The sequence below is a fragment of the Salvia miltiorrhiza genome, chromosome 1 (genome assembly GCF_028751815.1).
Source record: "Salvia miltiorrhiza cultivar Shanhuang (shh) chromosome 1, IMPLAD_Smil_shh, whole genome shotgun sequence".
Classification (NCBI taxonomy): domain Eukaryota; kingdom Viridiplantae; phylum Streptophyta; class Magnoliopsida; order Lamiales; family Lamiaceae; genus Salvia; species Salvia miltiorrhiza.
In genome coordinates, this window is record NC_080387.1 from 60296560 (window position 1) to 60321050 (window position 24491).

Here is a 24491-nt window from a genome sequence, read left to right on the forward strand (position 1 = left end):
AAAAATTGCCACCAAATCAAAACCGAACAAACTAGGAATCGAAAAGAATCGACCGAAATGTTATGATTCGATTTAACTTCACTCATTTCAACTGTAAAACCTACTACTATAACTTTTAAGTTGGTGATTGAATGATTGTAAAAACAATCGTTGTCCCTTTTCTCTTAAAAAAATTCAAAATTTTAGGAGGTTCCGTCATACAGTTTTTATAACTATGTTCAATATTATAGATTTATCCAACCACTTTGTCTCTTCGTAGTATTTGTTTTATTTACAACCCCCCAAAATAAATAAAGTTTATTTGCTGCTCTATTATTTAATTTAATAATAATAATAATTGTGTTTCCAATATCCAGCTTACCCGTGGCTCGCACTGAGCTTATGCTGTTGTCTACGCCCACCCAACAATGTTGCTCACCTCAACTCCACCTGCTCTACTCAGACCCCCATTTTCCTCTCAATTCCCTTCTCTCTCTTCATTTTCTCTCAGGTATTTACTCTCCCTCACTAACATTCTCACCGATACCATATTTCTTCCATTAATTTCCGGATTTATTTGCTCTATCGGCTGTTCAGGTGCAGGTTTAGAATGTCGTCCGCCGCGCCTTCGCTGCCTCCTCTCCCCGATAATCGCATTGTTGTAATTGATTTATTTGCCCTTTCAATATATTTGATCCTGCTTTTCAACTATGGTTCTTGTATCTGTACTGAATTTTGTGCTGCATCTTGTGGAGTAGACGATCTAGCAGTATCTTTCGTTCATTTGCACATATGGTGAAGTGGGATGTGCTTGGATGTGCAGGTAGGTTGTGGAGCGGTTACGCTTGATTTTCTGGCCGCGGTGGCTACTTATCCGAAGCCTGATGATAAGACTAGAAGCACCAGCGCCAAGGTAATACAATTTACTTAGTGATTTTGTGATCGATACTACTGTTTTAGTGTCAGAACTCGTGGTCCACGTATTTTGCTATTACGAAGTTTTGGTTCTATTTAAACGTTTTTTAGGTTGTGGAAGTTCTGATTGATCAGTTGAGTGCAGGTTTATTAGATTCGTGTACCATTTTGGATCAAATACTGATTCTTTGATCAAAGGCTCCAGTTGAAACAAACAGTTTTTTGTTTGTTGTTGTTTTTGTTTTGCTGTTTTCTTTTGTATGATACTATGTCGTTATTCCTCTGTTACACTTTGTGGAACTGTTGATCTGGGAATTTAAATTTTGATAAATGTGGGCATGTGTACTTTGGGAATTAGGTCCAAGGAGGTGGAAATGCAGGGAATGCATTGACATGTGCAGCTCGTCTGGGCTTGCAACCTAGACTTATTTCCAAGGTCCCTTAATTTCTGTGTTTGCTCATCTTATTGAGTTTGGAGATTCATGTATTAAATAGGCAGACTGAAATGCACCATTTACCAAGTAGGTTGCTGATGATTCTCAAGGTAAAGGAATATTGGAGGAGCTGGAGGCTGATGGTGTCGATTCATCATTTATAGTGGTAAGATTTTGATTTCATCTCATGATGCCTGTCAAACTGACCATTTTTGCGCTTATTCTTACTTTGCTCTGTAGAGATTTTCTCAAACTGTAGTTTATGGAGGACAAATAATTAAGTTTGAAGGTCACATATACTCTGCCATTACCTTGATGAGTCCTAATTTTCCTTCAGGTTGCTGAAGGGGGAAACTCACCATTCACCTATATCATTGTTGATGACGAAACGTGAGTGTTTCTGTGCTGGTCTCCTATTGTTATGTTTTATTGGTCCTGCCATTGTCTCAGTTTGTCGTTCTTAATGTTTTACTCGTCAGTAAGATGCTATTCACTTACTAGTTGTGGAATTATATGAGAGATCTGTGCATCTGGATCATAATTGTTGTGGTAGAGTACTTGGTACATAGATTCAAATTCACGGTTTGTTGGGGAAAAGGGCAAGAGAGTGTAGATGCACTTGTAAGTAAAGTTGATATAACATTAACTTGAAAGTTGTACACATAATGTGTAAGAATACATCCTTTCAGGGCTAACTTTATGATCATCTCCACATTAGCAAACTGGTTGCACTAAATAGCTGTTCTGATTTTGGCTAATGGTTAAAGTATTACTATCATTTATTGTGCTTTTTTACTGAACACTGATGATGATGCAATGAATAGTCAAAAGAAGACTTATATGCATAGATATCAAGTGTAACTTCCCTTTTTTATGTGTTATTTCAGGAAAACTAGAACTTGTATTCACACTCCAGGATATCCTCCCATGATACCCGACGAGCTGACAGAATCAAAATTATTAACAGCAGTGGATGGAGCTAGGCTAGTCTATTTTGATGGAAGACTGCATGATACCGCTTTAGTTGTAGCACAGGAGGTGATTGCTGCATCCGTGCTTTACTTTTGAAATTCTTTTCTTGCTGCAAATTTGATTTTAAAGGTAAACCTTTCGATTGATTTTCCAGAGCAGGCAACTCGCAGAGGTATTCCTATTCTAATTGATGCAGAAAGGAAGAGAGAAGGTTTGGATGATCTATTGAGTTTGTCGAGTTATGCAATCTGTTCAGCAAAATTTCCGCAGGTACGTTGTGTTATACTGTTCCATTTGGAACACCTTGCAGTTACCATGTGACTGCATTGATAAATTGGATAGCATTAGGCATCAGTAAGGATGGCTTGTCTTTGATGATGAAAGCACGAGCTATAGTTTATTGAATGATAAATATGGTTGATGTAGAAAGAGAGGAACACTGCCCAATTGTTTGTGCTAATTCGTTCAAAAAAAAAAAAAAAAAAAACTGCCCTGGTTTATTTTAAATCCGATGAAAAAGATGAGGTATTATTATTTGATTTCTTTCTGACCTTTTATGTTATGATTCTTTGATCACTAAAGTATTGACAGCACTTTCAAGAAGTTAATACATGACTTGTTTAGTTCAATATTCATCCATTTGAGGATTTTCAGTAAGATTAATAGTTGACATAATAGCAGATACGCTTGGTAATATAATACATTTAACCCTACCAAAAAGTATTACTTTTGACTTAACAATGTGATACAGATAACCCTAAGTGAGATTGCCATGCCTGGCCAGGAAGCTACATTTTTAATTCAATTTCCAAGATTGATGGAGCTCATAGTTTAGTAATTTATGTTCTTTATCCTGCAGTCATGGACAGGTGCTCCATCAGTCACAAGTGCACTTGTTTCCATGCTTATAAAGTTGCCAAATTTAAAATTTGTAGTGGTCACATTGGGTGAAGATGGTTGCATCATGCTGGAGAGATCAAATGGTAACATATAATCACTTTCCACTCTTTTTGTTGTTGAATCTTATATAGGTTGATGACAATGTTAAATTGGACGCCAGTTTGCCTGTTTCTTTTGCATCTCAATTCTCATTTTATTATTTGTAGAAAATGGTTTCTCTGAAGAAGTGGACGTGGATGATTTATTAATTTCTATGAAGCACAAAAGTGATAGTAACACTACCTTGCCTACATGTGTGGCGTCGGTGAGTTTCTCTTGCAGAAATGTTGTTTCTCCCCCTTAATTGTTACTTTCAAGCATTCGTTACAACTTGGGTTAATTGATCATCTTTACTTTTGATAATTATGGATATAGGAGGGATGTAATTTCCTAGATCCCCATAGTTGCCCTCTAACCAAATGAAAATCCCTGTCTGAAATAGAAGTACGAACTTTGAGTGGAAATGTTACCATAGTGCTCAAATGTTGGTACAGATGTGGTTTGATATCCAATTAAGAGCAGCATAAGGCAAAAGCTTCTGCTTCCTCACAAAAAAGATATAGGAATGTGACTTTATTAAAATATCCATTTAGAATCAACTATGGAACATTCAACACTCTTTCAAATGGATTTTCATGTATAGAAGTTCCTGTGGAATGAGTTCCAAATGTACTCCAAACATCCCGCATCATTTTACTTAGAAATTGAAGATCTCAAATAAAAAATTATCTAACTTTTTTGCTTTTTTTGGTTTTGTTTTATTTGCTTTGATTTTTATATTTTAGAAAGAAGTGAAATTGCACGCAAAGGGAATTGGTACTGTGCAAGGCAGGCTGCTTTTAGGAACAGCTGAGAAAATTCCACCATCAGAACTTGTTGATACTACTGGTGCTGGTGACTCCTTCATTGGAGCTGTCCTTTATGGTAAGTGAAGCAACATTTCCCGTTTAAATCTCCACATTTCTTATAGGAATATGTGATGACCAAAGTAATCATGTAATGTCTTCATTTTTCAATCTTTCCACAACTTCTACCAAAACAAGATTTTTTATTTCTCACAATTAAATTATGTGAACACATAAATCTGGTTTGATCCTATATTTACACTAGTGTTGGTTTGAACTCCGTAGCTCTTTGCGCCAACATGCCGCCGGAAAAGATGTTGCCTTTGGCTTCTCAAGTGGTCAGTTTTTTGTTTTTATAATGCTTCTACAGTTCAACTTAAAACTAAGTTAGATATGAAGAAAGGTTGTGTAAATTTCAGGCTGGCATTAACTGCAGAGCCTTGGGAGCCAGAACCGGGCTTCCACAACGCACAGACCGTCGCTTGACTTCTTTTTTAGTGTAGAGATCCCAAGTGATGGCCAAAGTAATAATGTGGTAAGTAACACGAAAATAAGCAGAGGCCGTCAACTTGGTGTATTTGTTATAGTGTTTTTGGCAGGTTTTTTGTGGACTGATATCCTTGTATACCTGCTGCAATACCTGCCTTAGATGTCATGAATTTCACTACGGACCACTTTTCTTGCCTTTGTCATCTTGTATTGGATGATATATTTCCAAAAAAATAATTAAAAATGATAAAGAATTATGAAAATAAAAATACTCCCTCCGTCCCACTAGAATTGACACTTTTGAGTTGGGCACGGAGATTAAAAATAAATGGTTAAGAGTGTAAAGTAGGTAGGGTCCACTTATTTTATGTGTGTAGATAATGTATGGACCACATACCATTTTAGAAAATTGTCAATTCTAATGGGACAAACAAAAAAGGCAAGTGTATCAATTCTAATGGGACGGAGGGAGTAATAAAGAAGAAGAAGAAGATGCAATTGGTGAAGGGGAATGGGACGACCGGACGAGCCAGGATTGCGATGCGGAGTTGGGTGAAAATATGTTTAAATTTAATAAAAGAAAAGTATAAACAATTTGTTTATATTGTTATGATCCTAGAGATTATATTATTCTAGAAATAAAATTTCTTTATGTCGTCACCCTTATACAATACTCCATATATTAAATTATAACCGTGTAAATATAATTGATAAATTTAAAAAAATATTTCAAAGCATAATTATATTCCACTATATGTGCGCATAATTTAGTTATGACCCGTATCTAATATGGGCATGTTTATACGTGTGCATTAATGACGCATCAGTTCTCACATTGGCATAAAAGTTCACCTAATCTTCAATAAACTGGATCTAGTATAGAACAAAGGGGTACAAATTTTTATAAAGAGAACATTATTATATATAAAAATTGAAAATTTGCTTTAAATTTTTCATTTGTACCCCCAACAAAGGGGTACAATTTTTTATAAAAAGAATATTATTATATATAAAAATTGAAAAATTGCTTTTAATTTTTCATTTGTACCCCCATTTGTAGAAGAACTAGCTAAAAAATTTAAAGAAAATAACAAAAAAAATCTTCTCATCATACCTTGTTCATCTAAATAAAATCTAAAAAAATAGGTACAGCATATTTTTCAAGAAAAAGTTATGAATTTGGATAATCCAAGTACTAGTAGTGTGTCATTAGAGGAGAAAGAAATATTCTATCATTTTTAAATTAAACAATGTACGGAATATACTATAGTTTACGTCTATGTAGCGCACCCCCAGATATTAAATCCTGGATCCGCCATTGCCCTGAACTTGAACTCTAATATCATATGTACCATATTTACATTTTCCATATTGAAAATTATTTTTTTGAAAAAAAAAGTATTATTACTTGAAAAAAGAAGAACACACTCACACTTTAGCCCTTTAGGTGACTCGAATTTCCAATCTATTAGTTAGGACTGGAGGAGTGTCTTACCAACATATTGCATTTTATCGCACCATATAGAAAATTATTAATCAATTATTGGAAAAAAGTTGGAGAGTTGTGCTCACGTTTGTAAGCTCCCTTTCCTTCGTTTGAACTGCCAGCTTTACTAAAGCTTGTCAAATGGACAAATAATACAGTGTTCTTATATTAAAATACTTATTAAAGAGCAAAGAAATATTTTAACAGAATGTGTTCCCATTTGAATATTTTTAAGGCTGCGTTTACTTTGATGGATAAATTTATTCATTAAAAATGATGGATAACAAAAATTTATGTCTTTAAATATTTTCTTCTTCTTTTTTTCTTGTTTATTTTTACTTTAAGGATGGATAATATTATCACAAATGGAGGAATAATAATGAAGGAAAAATATTTTTTTATGTCAAATGTTGAAAAATGAATGAGACATTCAAATGCATAAATTTTTATTATCCACCATTTTTTATGGATAAATTTATCCATTAACGTAAATGCAGCCTAAAAAGAAAAGGGTAGTTACTATTAAGGTCCATAAGATTCAAAATTTATCTTTACATTGAGTTTTTAATTGATAACTGTTGCGAGCAACTTTGCAATATCTATTACTCGTCTGATTGTATTTATATGTTCAAAAAACTTATTTCGTAGTTGGTCGCCGCCGCGCGTTGTGCAGATTTTGACGGACCGCTCGATTTTTGCAGAAAGTCGTTGTGATAGGGTTTTACAGAAATAGTTGGGGAAGATGAAGGTTTGCACAAATTGATGGCGGTGGAATTCGGTTTTGGTTGTTTTTATAATACATTTTTATTAAGATTAAATTGTCTCTTCATCTTAAAATGGGGTATTTTTTTAAGATTAATATACTTTAACCTTCCTTTTCAACGAATTTTAATTTGTAATTTCGACTTTCATTTATTTCGTGTATTTTTTAAAAAATAATCATGGATTGCAATTATGCCGTAATTACAATAATTATTTCTTTATCAATATTACACATGAAATTATTCTAACTTTTTGCACTAAATAAAATTTACGACAATAGGTTTCGGAAAATCGGTATGGATGGAATCACACCTATTGTATCGTCCCAATTTTAGACTTTATAAGAGCTATTATAACATTCGAGTAAATACATGTGATATCAATTGGTAATTTATCAAACAAAAAACTAGCATGGGAACTCAAATTTTAGACTTTATAAGAGTTATTATAACATTGGAGTTTTACAAATAATTAGTAGAGTGATCAGAATGCACGAAAAAAAAAAAAATGAAAATGAGATTTTTATTTCGTAATTCCGAGTTGGTCGATTGAACGTCATTGTGTTAAAAAAAATATGTCCCATTCTTATATTTATTATTTTAAAATTATTTTTTATAAAAATTAAATTTATTATAATACTATAAATTATATTTAAATTTTATTTTAAAAAATAATTTTTTTAAAAAAGTATATACCATGACTTTGAATTTATCAACCAATTATTAGCTAATAAAAGTGAAATTAAATGATAAAAAAAAAAATTATATACCCTAATTTAATAATAAACCCTAGTTAATAATCCCAAAATTAAACTAAGACATATAAAATTGAAATTGAAGATAAAAATATATAAGAAAATAAGTAAAATTGAAAGTGGGACACGAAATGAGACATAAAATGTGGTACAATGAATCTCATTCCGTGATAACCTATTTGATAATCTCTTCTTCCCATTAATATTAATATATATTTAAAATAGTATACAATAGTTATTTAAAAAGAAGTTAAATTAAGTTAAGTTCAATGAAAAAACTCGGAAAAAGAATATTAGTAATAAGTTAAATAGTACGAATGAAATTGAGTGATAATTTTGTAGTTATAATAAAATTGAAGTTTTATTGAGTTAAAAAAAATTGAAGTTTTATTTGTAATTTTTTTTCTCTCTTCTTAAATTTTGTTTTATTTTATTTTATAAAATTGTGAAATTCGGCAAATTATAAAATATTTAATATGCATATCAAAATTGAAGATAATAATAAGAGCTTTAATTTGATACTATAATTTTTGCAAATGTTTGATTTAAAATGTAAAAGGTATATTTATTTAAAAATTAAAATTTAAAAAATTTCTCTCATCTCCTATCTTTTTTTGAATAAATATATTTTCAATTATTTTTATTTTTATTTTTATTTTTCATCTTTTTTTTCCTTTTCATAATATCATCTTTTACTATTGTGTTTTTTTCTTTATCTTTTCATTTTTTTCAATATCCAACTCAAATATATTCAGTTAAAATTAATTTATTATTATATTTATAAATATGATAATTGAATTGTTATCAAATTTCTATAAATATAAAAATATTTCACGTACATTGCACGGGATATAAATGTTACTAGTAATCTAAATATATGTTCACGTAATTCAAAATGACAATCATAATTATGACATTAGCAAAATATAAAAATACCACCCACTAAACGTATGAAAAGAATAATATACATTAATATCTTAATCGAAGCATAATTAATTTAAGGTAAATTTGTGACATATGTTAATTAAGCTGTCCGCATATTATTATCCAAAAATGTGGCAAAAATATCGAATATCTAATTAACTAAAAATCAGATTTGTAGGTTAGCACGCAATCCATTTTGGAGGTTTGACTCGATACAGACTTGATTTAGGGGGGTGTATTCGTTGTGGAATTTGATGGATTTCTATGGATTTTAAAAGTCTGGGTGTATTCGTTCAAGACTTTTAAAAGTCTGCAGAAATCTGGGTGTATTCGTTCAAGACTTTTAAAAGTCCATATAAATATGGGTGTATTCATTTTAGACTTTTTAAAATCCATACAAATCTAGGTGTATTCGTTATTCCATTGATTTAAAATTCGGAATGACTTTCATGGATTTCATCCAAAAAATACACACGACGAACTCCGGCCAAGAACCACGAGAATTGAAATCCATGAAGTTTTAAGCGAGCGCTGAGTTCCAGCGTCCGCGGCTAAGAAGCCAGCGAGCGCTGGAACTCAGCAATCGTTGAGAGTTTCCAACGGCCGCTGGGTGTGCGAGCGCTGGGAATAATCATTGTAAAAACCCAGCGACCGCTGACTGTTAATCTGGCTGAGTTGCGCGGATGTGATCAATAGTAAAGGCCAACACAATGTGTATTCGCATGAATTATGAAAATCGAAAATTGGTCCGAAAATTGGTCATCGATACGATTCACACAAAGTATCTAATATTCTGATAAAATAGTAGTAGGTGGTACTGGTGCCTTAATGCTTTATCCCCACAAAAGATCTGGCCATCGATACGATTCACACAAAGTTCCATTTTTCAACCATTGCTTATTTTCTCTTTCATTTTCTGTTATACAATCCCACTGACTGAACATAAATTGGTCCGAAAGCTGAGCAGTACCAAATGGTATTTTGCTTACTGAAAATTGGTGATTTTGTTGAATCAATGCTTAATCTGCCAGTTCATTATCAATGATTATTCCCAGCGGTCGCTGGGTTTCTTCTAGTGGGCGCTTGTTCTCCGCGGGCGCTGGTTTCATGGAATTCAATTCCAAAATTATCCCGTAAAGTCTTCGAAAATCAGTGAAAATCGGGGTGAAATCCAACCAAGAATTATTTGAAAGTCGTCTGGAATCTATGTGAATTCCATGGAATTTAAATTCCATGGACTTTTTAAAGTCTGTGGAAATTCACAACGAATACACCCCCCTTATTTTTATTAATTCTGAAACGAAAAACTTAACAATATTAGAAGCTGATTAACAAAATCAGAATTATATTTTATACTTTTACTTATCAACGAGTAAAATGAAGCAAACCACAAAAATCTATACGACAAGAAAATAGAATGGCAATTTATTGCCTGATTTTGATTACCGAGTGCAGATTTAGGAAATTAAAAGCAAATATATATAATTAAAAATGTAGCAACATGAAACAAAATTTTACGATACGAAGAATTAACTCATTTTTATGGATTTAAACAACTACGATTTTTTTTTGTTCGTAAGAAAATGATAATTTTGTAATTTTTTGAAGTTGGAACGTTTATTTGTTATTGAAATTGAAAGGCCAAAACATAAAAATTGAAAGGCCGAGAAATTGAAAAACCCACATTAAGTTCCATTATTGAATTTGAAATTGAATCTGAAATAGGAAAGAAGAGGCAAAATTTATTCTAAAATATAGGAATATTCCATTGAGGTAGCAGCGCGTGGGCGCGTGTGGGGAAATCTGAGTTAAATTAACCGTAAACCGCGGCAGTCATTCCAAAGGGTTGACCCCACAATATTATTTTATTTTCCGCGTTTGTCTGAATTGGCAATAATCCCGGATTCGTAATATCGAGGATATAGTAAGGGCATTTAAGGAATTTAAATAATTAATTAAGACCTTTGTAACTAATTCAGCTAATTACAATTAATAAATGAGTAATTAGAAAAATCAATAATCATTAATAAGCGAATAAAAGAAGGAAAAAGACCAAATCCCGAACAACGTGCGACAGAAGAGAAAAGACTTTCTGCTGAAAAAAAAAGGAAAAATAAAAATAAATTTACTTTACGTTTACTTAGCACAGCAAAAACAAGGGTTTATTTAAGTTTCTATTTATTTATTTCTCCCTTTCTCTCTCTCTCTCTCTCTCTCTCTGTTTCTTCGTTCATATTCAAAGCTGAACGCCTGTTCCGATTTTTCCACTTTTCATTTGAAAAATCGGAGCGGTGATTAAACAAAGCTCATTTTGCTGTCAGATCTTAGTTTTTTCTTCCATTAATATTTTTTTGTTGGAATATGTGAAGGAATTGAAGAACTTGTGCATAAGATTATAGCGATATTTTGTTGGAGACAGTTTGTAGATTGAAGTGATTTGGTGTTAGATTTCTGCATTCTCTTAAGTTAGAAGTGCAGCAGTGGATTTGATCTGTTTTTGTGAAGTGTTGTTTATTTGTTTATTGATTCTTGGTTGAGGATTGGCTGCGCTGATCGTGGTGGAGCTGGAGTTTCTGATCTGGTTGAAGTTGTTGCAGCATAATGGTAATAGTTAATATATTTTTTGTTTTATTTCTTCTGATTTGTTGGGTTGTTATTGAAGTGCTTGTGGCGAGGTTTTTTGGTGAAACGGTGCAAACTTGAATTGATCTGTTGTTTACTTGAATTTCTCATTTTGTTTCCTTTTGTGTTTGATTTTCCTGTTAATGCACTTGGCTGGTTGACTGAATGCGACGGATGTGTCTGTTGTTCCTCTCAGAATGCCAATTTGTTATCTTATTGTTGCATTTGTGTTTTGATTATAATTTGTGAAATGACGGTGTAAGTTTGAATCTCTTGAGGGTTACTAAGTGAAGATGGAATGAACGTGTTTGATCCCCGCCCCTTTTTTTTTTTTAGTTTTCTAATAAATCTTATCTTTTGTACTTTTGGTTGCTCACCTCAATTCAAGATGCGGGAATGTTTCATATTCGTATGCTTCTCTTAACAATTCTGAGTTAATTTACAGCCAACTGAAAGAAGTTGTTTTGTTAAGCAATCGAAAGTATTTGTTCATTTATATTCATTTGATACAGCTTTGTTTTGTGACACTGTAAATTGACTCGTCAACTGTTCAAATGATTGACGTCCCCATTAACCTGAAGGAAATACACATTTATATAACATGTAGCTTGCCTAGATCGAAACATATCCATTTGAGAACAAGATGTTTATGCTGCATGCAGCTTGTAACCTTAATTTTAATGAGTCTGGAACAGGCGTTTTGAAATTGCAAGTGGACTTCATGGTCTATATTTGTACTGTAGCAACTTGTATACCATAAATTAATGAGTTCGGTAACATGCTTTTCGAAATAAAATGTGAACTTTCATAGCTATCAACTGTACAGAAACATTCTAAATGAGTGAAAGAACTTCTGTTCAATGGTGTGTGTCATGCCAAAGTCATTGTGAAGGCTGAATGCTGTTCCATGCTGTAGGTTGCCTCAGCTGCTACAGGAGTTGGCTCTCTTGTTTGGGTGGAGGATCCTAATGAAGCCTGGATAGATGGAGAAGTTGTTGCAGTCAATGGTGAAGACATCACAATCCTTTGTACATCAGGGAACACGGTCAGTCATCATTAGATTTTTATAATCTACAATGTTAGTTTCTGACAGAAGTTTTTAGCATGATTTTCAGTTCCCATTACCTACCCTTTTACTTTTAGTATGAAGACACATTGTTGTTGCTCATATTGCTTTTCATGCTGTAAAGCGAACAAACTCGTCTTTTTTCTTTTTTAACCCTGGTTTTTTCTCGATCGACCAATTTAAGGATTTTTATAAGGTCTTTCCTTGTTGACTTTTTCTGCAGGTTGTTGTTAGGTCTTCCAATGTCTATCCCAAGGATGCTGATGCTCCATCTTGTGGGGTGGATGATATGACAAAGTTGGCATATTTACATGAACCTGGAGTTCTACAGAATTTAAAATCTAGATATGATATCAATGAGATATACGTGAGTCCAGTGTTTATTTGTTCATCATATGATAGATCTTTTCATGTTAATTGTATCTCTAGTAAAGCTTGCCCAGCCCAGTATAACTGAAACAAAATTTTCTCACACTTCAGACTTACACGGGCAGTATATTGATTGCTGTTAATCCTTTTCAAAGATTGCCTCATCTCTATGATAGTCATATGATGGCACAATATAAAGGAGCAGCTTTTGGTGAGCTGAGTCCACATCCATTCGCTGTTGCAGATGCTGCTTACAGGTGTGCAGTGCTTTGATTGATGACTGCTTGTCCAAATATATCATGTTATTAAGAAGACCAATTTATGAACAGGCTTATGATGAATGACGGAAAGAGTCAGGCAATTTTGGTTAGTGGTGAGAGTGGGGCAGGTAAAACAGAAAGCACAAAGTTGCTTATGCGATACCTTGCTTTCATGGGAGGACGATCTGCGGGAGAAGGAAGGTCAGTGGAGCAACAAGTTCTTGAGGTAATAACTGCTTCATCATGTCCGATGCAGCAATAATGGTGGTAGTAATTCCGGTTTTGGTGTCTGAGAGTGCTACGTCATGATTCTTTTATATTGTTGGTGATCTTTCTTGCAGTCAAATCCTGTTCTTGAGGCATTTGGTAATGCAAAGACAGTGAGAAATAATAATTCAAGGTACTGAGATTCTATTGGTCTCTATTGTGTAATTTGTGTGCATAATATGCATGATTTATTTGGTGTAAGTTTTATCCTATGCATCAATGCAACTAATGCACCCATAATGTTAACTGTAGTCGTTTCGGTAAGTTTGTCGAGCTTCAGTTTGATCAAAGGGGTAGGATCTCTGGGGCTGCCGTCAGAACTTACTTGCTTGAAAGATCTCGTGTTTGTCAATTGTCTGATCCTGAGAGAAACTATCACTGCTTCTATATGCTCTGTGCTGCACCCCAAGAGGTAAGTCGACAATTTAACTTTATATAGTGGAAATCTGCATTATGATTGTTGTTAGTTCCCGTTGCTTTCATGATTTTGTACTAAATTGTAAAGCTTAAAAATCTTGTATTTCCTGATAACTTGTATATGTTAATAATTCCTCTACCCATCTTTCATTGATGTTCACTTGGAGCTCAATGTTTTTTATATTTAAAATTCCATTTGCTTCCAATCATTTGCAGGAAGTTCAGAAGTACAAGCTGGGAAATCCAAGAACATTTCATTATTTGAACCAGACGAATTGCTATGAGCTTGATGGAGTTGATGATGGTAAAGAATATATAGCAACAAGGAAAGCAATGGATACTGTGGGAATCAGTGTTCAAGAACAGGTATTAACTTGAGTGTTTTAAGATGACAAACCATTTAATATGTTCTACTTTTGACTCTGTTCTTTCTTTCTTCTCTTAAATTAATGTTACAGGATGCCATATTTCGAGTCATTGCTGCAATTCTCCACCTTGGGAACATTGAATTTGCAAAGGGGAAAGAAATTGACTCATCCATGCCTAAAGATGAAAAATCTTGGTTTCATTTAAGAACAGCTGCTGAGCTTTTCATGTAATTCCTTTAGTCAGCGCCTGCTTTAACTGACAGGATCAGTTGTCACTTTGATCTGTATTGTTCATTAGGGATTTTCTTCTTTTAAGCATCAACATTTTATAGGTGTGATGCAAAAGCTTTGGAGGACTCGCTCTGCAAAAAAGTTATTACAACTCGTGATGAGTCCATAATCACGGATGTGGATCCAAAGACCGCTGCTTCTAGGAGGGATGCTTTGGCCAAAGTTGTCTACTCAAGGCTGTTCGACTGGCAAGTGTTACCTCTGTTTTTATAAGAGACGCGCATCCATTAGAAGCCTTTACGAATGGGGCTTGCTCTTCTTACTCAGATTTTGTTCATAATGATGCTTACTATGTTTTACCATTATCTGCAGGCTTGTTGACAACATTAATAATTCAATCGGTCAAGATCCAAATTCGAAGTATTTAATAGGGGTCCTGGATATCTATGGATTTGAGAGTTTCAAGACTAACAGGTGCTTAACCGGTACGCTGTGTCTTCATTGTTGATCTGGTCGGCTCCATTTGTTCAGTTGAACTAAGATTTATTCATTAGCCAAAAGTAACATAGTGTTAAGTTGATTGCCGACTAATCCCTGTCTTTCTCATTAGGATGGTAGGTAGGTGTAGGAAAGAAAGTTACTTAGGGTGAATGCCTCTGAAATTTGTGGCCGTGCCTCTTTTCATTTTCAGCTTTTATTTGTAGTGTTTCATACTTCCAATTGAGTTTATTTGGTTATTTTTGGTTTTTGTATGGAAATGAACAGTCTTGATTGAGAATATTTTTTGGTTAAAAAATGAGAATTCGGTATTCCTTTTCTTTTGTGTATGTGGGCCACATTTTAACTTTGTGGTTGGAAATAAAATAAGGTTGTTACTGGTGGGTTCCATTGGAGTGATTGTATGTTTTGAGCTATGATGATACAGGCTTGATGTAGGTTTTTAATGGGGGTCCAAAAATTGAAGTGGGTATTTTCAGTGAGAGTGGGTTGAGACAAACATGAAGAGTTTGAAGGATTTTTTCAAAATGAAACCAACCAAGGCCTTTGTTTGTACATTTTTGTTTGTTTTTGAAACTGAATATTGACATCTCAGATATCACACACAATTGGAGGCCGAGTCAGTCTTATATACAACATATCCTATGTTTTCTTATTTTGTAACTTCTTTATTTAAACTCCTAGTTTCTCCTGAAAATATACAACAGTTTTTACTCATTTTGTCTGATTTAAGTATGTCTTGGTCATTTAGTTGTTTGGTGGGCTTTACCAGTTTGGATAGGGTAGTGGTGAAGACAACAATATGTTCATTGGATGATGCCTAGTCTTGACTTTTGAACCTTTTAAATAGTTGCTTGAATGTAGTGTTTCTTTGACCAACAATATGTTTAATTACAACTATTTTCTTAGTCTTGTAATCTTAACTTAAACTTTTGTACCTCCTCAGCTTCGAACAATTTTGCATAAACTTGACTAATGAGAAGCTTCAACAGCACTTTAATCAGGTAGCTAATCCTTTTGGTTTCATTTGGTTATTGATCTTCTTTTATACTCTTACATATATTTATCTGTTTGTACCTTTTTTTGTGGTAACCGCCTTACTTTTCAGCACGTTTTCAAAATGGAGCAAGAAGAGTATACAAGAGAAGAAATAAATTGGAGCTACATTGAGTTCATTGACAATCAAGATATTTTAGATATGATTGAGAAGGTTGAGTTGATTTTGCTACAACAAAACTTACAGTTCTAGTTTTCAACTGTTCTTGTACTGCTTAAGAGCTGTTGCATATGTTCATATATTCATCCTTGTGGTTTTCTCCAGGTGGTTATTAACTATGTTGTTATTAATATTGGACTATTGCTGATGCCGACTCTGCTCTATACACGTTCATCTTGTTGACGCTGTTCACCTAAATTTATTCTCTCTAATATGCCTGAATATTCTTTGACTTTTGCAGAAGCGGGGTGGCATTATTGCACTTCTTGATCAAGCCTGGTATGCTTCTCATCTTATAGGGTCTCTGTTTGCTATTCATTGGCTTGTCACTGCAGGTGATAATAATTCGTTCTTTGCCTGTCTTGTTACTTTCTCTTTGCCCTGCAGCATGCTTCCTCGTTCAACCCATGAAACATTTGCTGAAAGTCTGTACCGGGAGTTTAAGAACCATAAACGCTTTAGCAAGCCCAAGTTAGCTCGTTCTGATTTTACCATTTGCCATTATGCTGGTGACGTGAGTTTCAATTATATGTTCCTATGCATTTGCATGAAAATACGTGTGGATTCACTGAGTGAGACTCTGCTGTTGTTCTGATTTTGAAGAAAGTTTTTATTTTTGTCAGGTAACTTATCAGACTGAGTTGTTTCTGGACAAAAACAAGGATTATGTAATTGGGGAGCATCAGGCACTCCTGAATGCTTCTAAATGTTCCTTTGTTTCGGGTCTGTTCCCAGTATCAGATGAGGAGTCCTCTAAACAGTCAAAATTCTCTTCTATTGGCTCAAGATTTAAGGTATAGAGTTGCTTCTTCTTCTTTTTTTCCAATGTTGTGTATCATCCTTTCTATTTGTTACACAAAGATGCTAAGATTTATTGTGATGCTTCTTGCAGCAACAATTGCAATCTCTTCTTGAAACTCTGAGTTCAACTGAACCTCATTATATTCGCTGTGTGAAGCCAAACAATCTTCTTAAGCCTGCAATATTTGAGAATCATAATGTCCTGCAACAACTGCGCTGTGGGGTAATACTTATTTTTGTTCTATTTGTTGGTTTCTTTGCTAGTGCAAACTTAGTTTATATATGTGTATTTGCCTCTTTATCAGGGTGTTATGGAAGCAATTAGGATTAGTTGTGCTGGCTATCCTACTAAACGACCATTCTATGAATTTATAGATCGCTTTGGCATCCTTGCGCCTGAAGTTCTAAATGGAAGGTATTGTAGGTGTTTCCATGGTTTTCCCTTTCCTGCCCCGTCATAATCAGGGATGTTGGCCTTTTCACTTACATTTGATTTATGATAGTACTGATGAGGTGGCTGTTTGCAAGAAACTTCTGGAGAAAGTAGGACTTGAAGGATATCAGGTAATGAACCATTTCTCCAATAGCGAGTTTTCAGTTCCTCAATTATAAACTTTTTGGGTAGAAGATCTTCACTTTTCTGCTAATATCTTATCATATGTTAGTATTGCTCTAGATCTTTGTTGCTTGTGCTCATTAATATTGCATTCCCCTGATGAAAATAAGTTTGTATGTACAACCAAGATTTTTACTGAAAGATTTTGCCATTTTCACCTAGCTGCTCATAGGATCAAATCTGAAATGAGCAATTACGTACATGAGTGATTATAGGTTTATTATAAAATCTTTATTTGCATTCATCCCATGTTCAAGTTGAAACAGATATGAAGGCATGCAAGGCATTTTGATTGTGATGTTCATGTTTGATAATACTTCTGTATAACTTGGCTGTTTTAACAAGAAGATGACTAAGGAGATCTTTTGCGGATCCTATTGACTGTTGCATTTGCTTTGGAACAAATTTTGTTTTTCGTACTTTGGCTTCAGCTTGTGGAACTCCTAAACCCTCAACTCATTTCCGGTTTTTAGGATGCATGATAAATACCTCTGGTATCTATAATTCTCAATGTGGAATGCAACCATCTCTAATTCAGTTTGCTATTGCAGATTGGTAAAACAAAAGTGTTTTTAAGAGCTGGGCAGATGGCCGAGCTAGATGCTCGAAGGACTGAGGTGTTGGGAAGATCAGCAAGCATAATCCAGAGGAAAGTCCGTTCTTATATGGCTCGAAAAAGTTTCACATTATTGCGTCGGTCCGCAATACTTATTCAATCTGTATGCAGAGGTAAACCTTTTTTTTTTGTCTAAGTTGGCACAAGTATAATAAGCCACAGTATTTAAGATTTTACATGTGGAACTCTATATTTCTTTCCCCAGGAGAACTTACACGGCATGTCTATGAAAGCATGCGTCGAGAAGTTGCTTGCCTGAGGATTCAGAGAGATTTGCGGATGCATCTTGCCAGGAAAGCATACCAAGAACTATGCTCTTCTGCTGTTTGCATTCAAACTGGAATGCGTGGAATGGCTGCTCGTAATGAGCTCCGCTTTAGATGGAGGACGAGAGCTGCGATTTTGATCCAGGTATCATAACTCTTGACAAATAACCTGAGATAAAGTTGTTCTTTTCATTTTCATTTTGTTTGGGCGAAGCAATTTGTTCATTCCAAATTTGGATTTGATGGATTACATGAATGACTGCAGAGTCATTGCCGAAAATTCTTAGCTCGTTCAGAATATATGAAGCTGAAGAAAGCTACAATCACCACACAATGTGCATGGAGGTCAAAGGTTGCTCGTGCCGAACTGCGTAAACTGAAGATGGTAATCAATGCCCCTTGTGCCATAAAAATATAATAAAAATGAAAGAGAACATGAAATTAATGTTGAGGAACTTGCTTCTCCCTAGTACATCGAAAAATGCCATGTGTTGTTTGTTTTCCCTAGAACTTTGACAGTAATAACCAAAAAGACCACCACAACCATAACTATTCTATTGGATTACTTTATTCAAATTGTAATCGCCATGTATGCTCTGTATTTCTGATCAGATGTTTACACTTGTTAATAACTTTTATACTCAGGCTGCAAGAGAAACTGGTGCTCTGCAAGCTGCCAAGAACAAATTAGAGAAGCAAGTTGAAGAATTGACTTGGAGACTGCAGCTAGAGAAACGAATGAGAGTACGTTATAAATTTAAAAACATCCTTCTTTTCTTTTGACAATTTGAGGGTTAACCTATTTTATGATTTTTTTCACATGCATTCTATGTCTGTAGACTGACCTAGAAGAGGCGAAAACACAAGAGAACACAAAACTGCAAACAGCTTTGCAAGAGCTTCAGCTTCAGTTCAAAGAAACTAAAGACATGCTGTTTAAAGAAAGGGAAGTTTCAAAAAGGGCTGCTGAGCAAGTCCCTGTAATTCAGGAGGTTCCGGTGATAGACCATGAAATGATGGATAAACTCAGTGCTGAAAATGAAAATCTCAAGGCAAGCTAGATTAATCTTTGGGCTTGTGCTGTTCAGTCATAAGTGATGAATGTTGGGGTGATGCTACTTTTGTATCATTGTATGGTTGTATCTTCTTATACAGGCCCTGGTTAGCTCTCTGGAAACCAAAATAATTGAAACAGAGAAGAAATACGAAGAGACAAACAAACTTAGTGAGGAGAGATTGAAGCAAGCCATGGACGCAGAATCAGTGATAGTGAAGTTGAAGACTAATATGCATACGTTAGTATTTTTAAATATCTTTTCAAGGTTCTATTTGTGTCAAAATTAGATATTCTTTGAGCCAGGCTTATATTCTTCTGCAGCAAATAACCCTATACTCTTATTTGCATGCATGAATTTGTTGCAAATGTTTTTTTCCTTATCTGTGTAGTCTTCAAGAGAAGATCTCTGACATGGAAACTGAGAACAAAATTCTTCGGCAGCAAACCTTGTTGTCTACTTCTAAAGGAGTGCCAGGACATCCATTAGAGTTTGGTACCAAGGTTGGTTGGTTGTTTGGGCTATTTGGCTTTCTCTTGTGTGCATGCTCAACCTTAGACTATTTCCTTCAACTTATGTGCAGGCATTGGAAAATGGGCACCATGCTAGCGAATCAATGAGAAACAATGTAATGTTGCTTTTTTTTGTCTTTCTGGAAAATAATATATAGAGCATGAGCTCATCACCCTGTGTCTATTTCTTTCTGTGTACTTTATCTTGAATGTAAGATCTTTAATGGTTAATGTTATAAATTTTTCGCAGGATATACCACATACCCCAGCAAAAGCTTATGAAACCCCTGACAGCAAACCAAGGAGACCCCCAACTGACCGTCAACAGCATGTGTGTGCTGCTAGAATTTTTAGATGTTATTCATAACTTCATCCATTTTAAATTGCTGTTTATGGATTTGAATAATCGATATTTTGATACAGGAGGATGTTGATACTCTCATGGAATGTGTAACAAAAGATGTGGGATTCAGTCAAGGAAAACCAGTTGCTGCTTTCACAATATACAAGTCTCTTTTACACTGGAGATCTTTTGAAGCAGAGCGGACTAGTGTGTTTGATCGTCTCATTCAGATGATTGGTTCAGCTATTGAGGTAATTGGTCTTGTGTTCCATGATATACGCAATTGGATGGGGGATGATCATTTTCCTTGAATTTGGCATGAATATGTAGTCAGAATCGTCTAGTAGGCTCCTATGCAGTGGAGCGTTATTTGCATTAATGTTTTTATATTCATTCTGTATCAATTAGTCTTGCTTTTTATTGTAGTCTTGTAGATGGTATTTTAGATTTGATAATATGAATAGTATCTCTTACTTGTATTCAACTTGAGGGGTGTGGATGGCACAGCTATTCAGGACTATGTCGTCTAGCTTTGTGAAAATTATTGGAGAATTTTACTGAAATAGTTTCTTCCAAGTATCATTAGCTAGTTACGAAGATTTGTGAAATAATTGAGCAAGAACTGACTGCAGGATCAAGATAGCAATGACCATATGGCTTACTGGTTGTCAAACACCTCTACTCTGCTGTTCTTACTCCAAAAAAGTCTAAAACCTGCTGGTGCAGCTGCTGCAACTCCAGTTAAGCCGACCTCCCTGTTTGGGAGGATGGCCATGGTACTCATATTCTTTCTTGAATTGCCTTATAAGTGATGCTACTTTGGGGTTACATGAGTAATATAAATGAGTTTGTTCACAGGGTTTCCGTTCTTCACCTTCAACGGTCAGCCTTGCTGCTGCTGCAGCAGCACTGGATACAGTGCGCCAAGTTGAAGCCAAGTATCCTGCTCTCCTTTTCAAGCAGCAGCTCACCGCATATGTTGAGAAGATATATGGAATAATTCGAGACAACTTGAAGAAGGAGTTAAGTTCACTGCTTGCTTTATGCATTCAGGTATATTTAGACCATCGAATAATGTATGAGCTTTACAAGTGTCTATCTCATAATGCCTCTTCTCTAAGTTTGTGTGTTCAAACAACTTCAATTTTGATTAATTGACTGAATATCTGTATCTAATTTTTTCTTTTCTTTTCCACATTTAATTTTGATTTCTGTCTAACTGTCTTGGAATTTCTTGAACTGTTAACTCATTCCTTGTGGAGTGTCGTGTTTTCAAGTAAAGTTTGATACACAATCTTTGGGCTTTCCAGCAGCAGAATAGCATCAATAACTTTTAATTTCATTAGATGTATATTTTTTTCTGGGCTGCGAATGATAGAAGGTAATATAAATAGTTCCAATTTTTCCCAAGATCTATGTTGGGAATATTCTGCTGTGGTGAATCTGGAGGTTCGTTTTTGGGTCAATACGGGTTGAATGTGCCGGTGTTCTATTTGGTAATAGTACTTGAAAGTAGATAACACAGTATTTAATGTGTTTCGTTTGTCTCTCTTATTACTCAGGCTCCAAGAACCTCTAAGGGAAATGCGCTAAGATCTGGGCGATCCTTTGGCAAAGATTCTCAAACAAATCACTGGCAGGGGATTATTGATTGCCTTAACTCCCTTTTGACCATCCTGAAAGAAAATTTTGTATGTCTTTAATTTTACTGAATTTGAATGCTGTTTAGTGTAAGATTTATTATGCTAACAATTATTCACCATTTCAGGTTCCTCCTGTTCTAATCCAGAAGATATATGCTCAAACATTTTCATCTATAAATGTACAACTATTTAACAGGTGATTCTTTTGGTATTTATCAACCCCTTTTATTCTTCTTTTGTCACTATGAATCACTAATCACACCCAAATATATTACTTATAGCCTTCTACTACGCCGTGAGTGTTGTACATTCAGCAATGGGGAGTATGTCAAATCTGGACTGGCAGAGCTAGAGCTGTGGTGCTGCCAAGCAAAAGAAGAGGTACTCCACATAGATGTGAAATTAATAATCGTTTAGTTTTAGGGCTAAAACTGACTATTTTATCCTCTTACCTTGTTGAAATATTCCTGGCTCTCAGTATGCAGGTTCAGCTTGGGATGAACTGAAACACATAAGACAAGCTGTTGGGTTCCTGGTAAGTTCATTTCTATTTAAGTACTATTCTTTCTGTTAGGTCTATTCATCTATTAGCATACCACTTTTGGAATTCGCTTATCCAACCTTTCTGTTTGATCCTACCTGCAGGTTATACATCAGAAGTACAGAATATCTTATGATGAAATCACCAATGATTTGTGTCCTGTAAGTCATCTACCTCTGGATTTGGCTCAGCACACTATACAAAGAAATGAACAAAATGAACCATGGTCCATAGTTAAATTGGACCCTTAATGGTCCTTACAAGAAAATTCATGCAGATAATTGTGATATAAATTAATATGATATAGGAAATATCATCAATATCTCACATTGAATGTCATTGGTATCTCAGATTTTGAGTGTGCAGCAGCTCCACAGAATATGTACATTATATTGGGATGACAACTATAACACTCGTAGTGTGTCCCCTGAAGTAAGTAAATCTTCATTGCCTTATATGCCTATATTATCTTGCTATCATTCTGATTAGAAATAAATCTTTGAGTAAATCTGTTTCCTGACTTCAATTACAGGTTATTGCCAGTATGAGGGTGCTAATGACAGAGGAGTCGAGCACTGCAAGTAGCAGCTCATTTCTGTTGGATGACAGTTCCAGGTAATTTCTGTTTATTTTATTATCTTGATATAAGGACCATGTTTCTAAAAGTCCAAACATAGGAAGACAATCAACTAGTACATACATCACCCAGTTTGCTTTTATGTTTAATTAGTGGTTATTCGCTCATTGCTGTAGGTGTAATCAATTCTTTTTAATTATGTACTTGGACGTTTACTTTTCATGATTGATGAGGTACATGATTGAGTAATTTTATCCTCGTAACTAGGATTTCTCTAATCCCACCCTTTCAACAGGACGAATCAAGGAAAATTAGCTTCTGTACTTAGAACTTTAAATGGAATCTGGTACTGATCATCCAGATTCTACAAAAGAAAATATCATGAATTCTCTGAACTGTTAAAAGATAAGCATATTTGATTTTGCTGGTAATTGACAATATAATGATGATGAACGTAATTGTTTGTTGATATCTTACATATACTGTTGTAATGTTGTTTTGAACGACCACAACAGAGTTGTAAAATTTTGAGCTATGGTTTTGCATTTCAGGTTCTTTCAAATAAAGTTGTTATACTGCATGTGGTTAACTGTTTTTTCCTTGCTGTGCTAATTAAACCACCTGGCTATGTATGTTAATGCAGCATCCCGTTCTCGGTCGACGATCTTTCCAACTCAATTGAAGTGAAGGATTTCTTAGATGTCAACCCAGCGCCGGAACTTCTTGAGCATCCTGCCTTCCAATTTTTACACAACTGAGGCAGTGGAACCAAGATGATGGTGGGTTGGACAGCATACTGTAAATTCGTCGTAACTTTTTCAATTTTTGTTTCTATAAATTACCAAAAATTATTCTTTATATGTTGGTTTTTAGTTTGTTCAAAGTTTCTCCGCATTAGGGGCAGGGAAATTCATTCAATGTGCAAAATGCCGTGGTATTTTTGCATGGTTTTTGTCGGGCCAAATTGGCAGCATTTTTTTTTGTTTTTAGATTAGTAATATATTGTCTTTTCTGAGGTGGTTGAGGGTTACCACCCTACATTTCCATGTAATGTAAGTCGTTGATGTTTTACGAATATAGTGAAAAGGAATGTTGATAGGTTGTTGTACCTCAGTTTTTTTCACTGATTATATTCAAGTTCATATTCGTTTTTATACTATAATTGATTGGAAAAAAAACTATGAATTAATCACATGCTTTGATATGGTGCAATAATCTGACCCAATGATTTCTTTAGCTTCTTTTCATTCGCCTCTCGAACTTTTAGAGGTTTCGAATTTTTTTTTATTATACTCCTAAAAGTCAAATTTCAAGATCATTCGATATGAAAAAGTTTATGATCTTGCATACTTTTTAATATTTATTTATTTTTTCATCTAATTATTCCTTATGATATATGTTATATTCATTCACATTTATATTACTGTATTTTTTAATATTATATAATGTATTTTTGGGTGTTTTTTTATGTTATTGTGAAGTGGAAATCTTTTATGTTATTATATTTTATGCGTTGTGAATTATCCTATTTAAGATATTTAGTATATAGTATATTGTTTTTTTTCTGTATGACATGTGAGACTTAAATATTTGACAGCAAACTTACAGAAACACCCTATTGAGCTTACAAACTCAATTTTTAGCCCTCAATTGATAAAAAATTAAATTTTGGTCATTTTTTGGGTAGTATGACTAACTTACCCTTTTA

The 24491-nt window shown here is 34.4% G+C and overlaps 2 protein-coding genes across 2 annotated transcripts; both read left to right on the forward strand.

The window, feature by feature from the left end:
* Positions 1–323: 323 nt before the first annotated feature.
* LOC131000179 (uncharacterized) lies at positions 324–4842 on the forward strand. Its single transcript, XM_057925958.1, has 13 exons — positions 324–490; positions 577–640; positions 803–892; positions 1253–1330; positions 1420–1494; positions 1666–1718; positions 2216–2366; positions 2460–2570; positions 3160–3283; positions 3407–3504; positions 4025–4163; positions 4370–4422; positions 4504–4842. Exons 1-13 carry the CDS (start codon positions 408–410, stop codon positions 4585–4587), a joined length of 1203 nt encoding a protein of 400 aa, XP_057781941.1. The 5' UTR covers positions 324–407; the 3' UTR covers positions 4588–4842.
* A 5830-nt stretch (positions 4843–10672) lies between these two features.
* Positions 10673–23937, forward strand: LOC131000186 (myosin-6-like). Its single transcript, XM_057925971.1, has 39 exons — positions 10673–11103; positions 12038–12166; positions 12411–12554; positions 12668–12813; positions 12886–13042; positions 13158–13216; positions 13336–13495; positions 13717–13866; positions 13959–14095; positions 14201–14347; positions 14472–14573; positions 15544–15601; positions 15706–15807; positions 16055–16092; positions 16201–16327; positions 16437–16607; positions 16706–16837; positions 16920–17029; positions 17118–17178; positions 17782–17959; positions 18052–18257; positions 18378–18497; positions 18758–18856; positions 18952–19164; positions 19268–19407; positions 19559–19670; positions 19751–19795; positions 19930–20010; positions 20103–20273; positions 20655–20798; positions 20881–21075; positions 21585–21713; positions 21791–21861; positions 21947–22046; positions 22144–22200; positions 22311–22367; positions 22558–22638; positions 22739–22821; positions 23427–23937. The coding sequence occupies exons 1-39, from the start codon at positions 11101–11103 to the stop codon at positions 23539–23541; spliced, it is 4530 nt and encodes a 1509-aa protein (XP_057781954.1). The 5' UTR covers positions 10673–11100; the 3' UTR covers positions 23542–23937.
* The last annotated feature ends 554 nt before the right edge of the window (positions 23938–24491 follow it).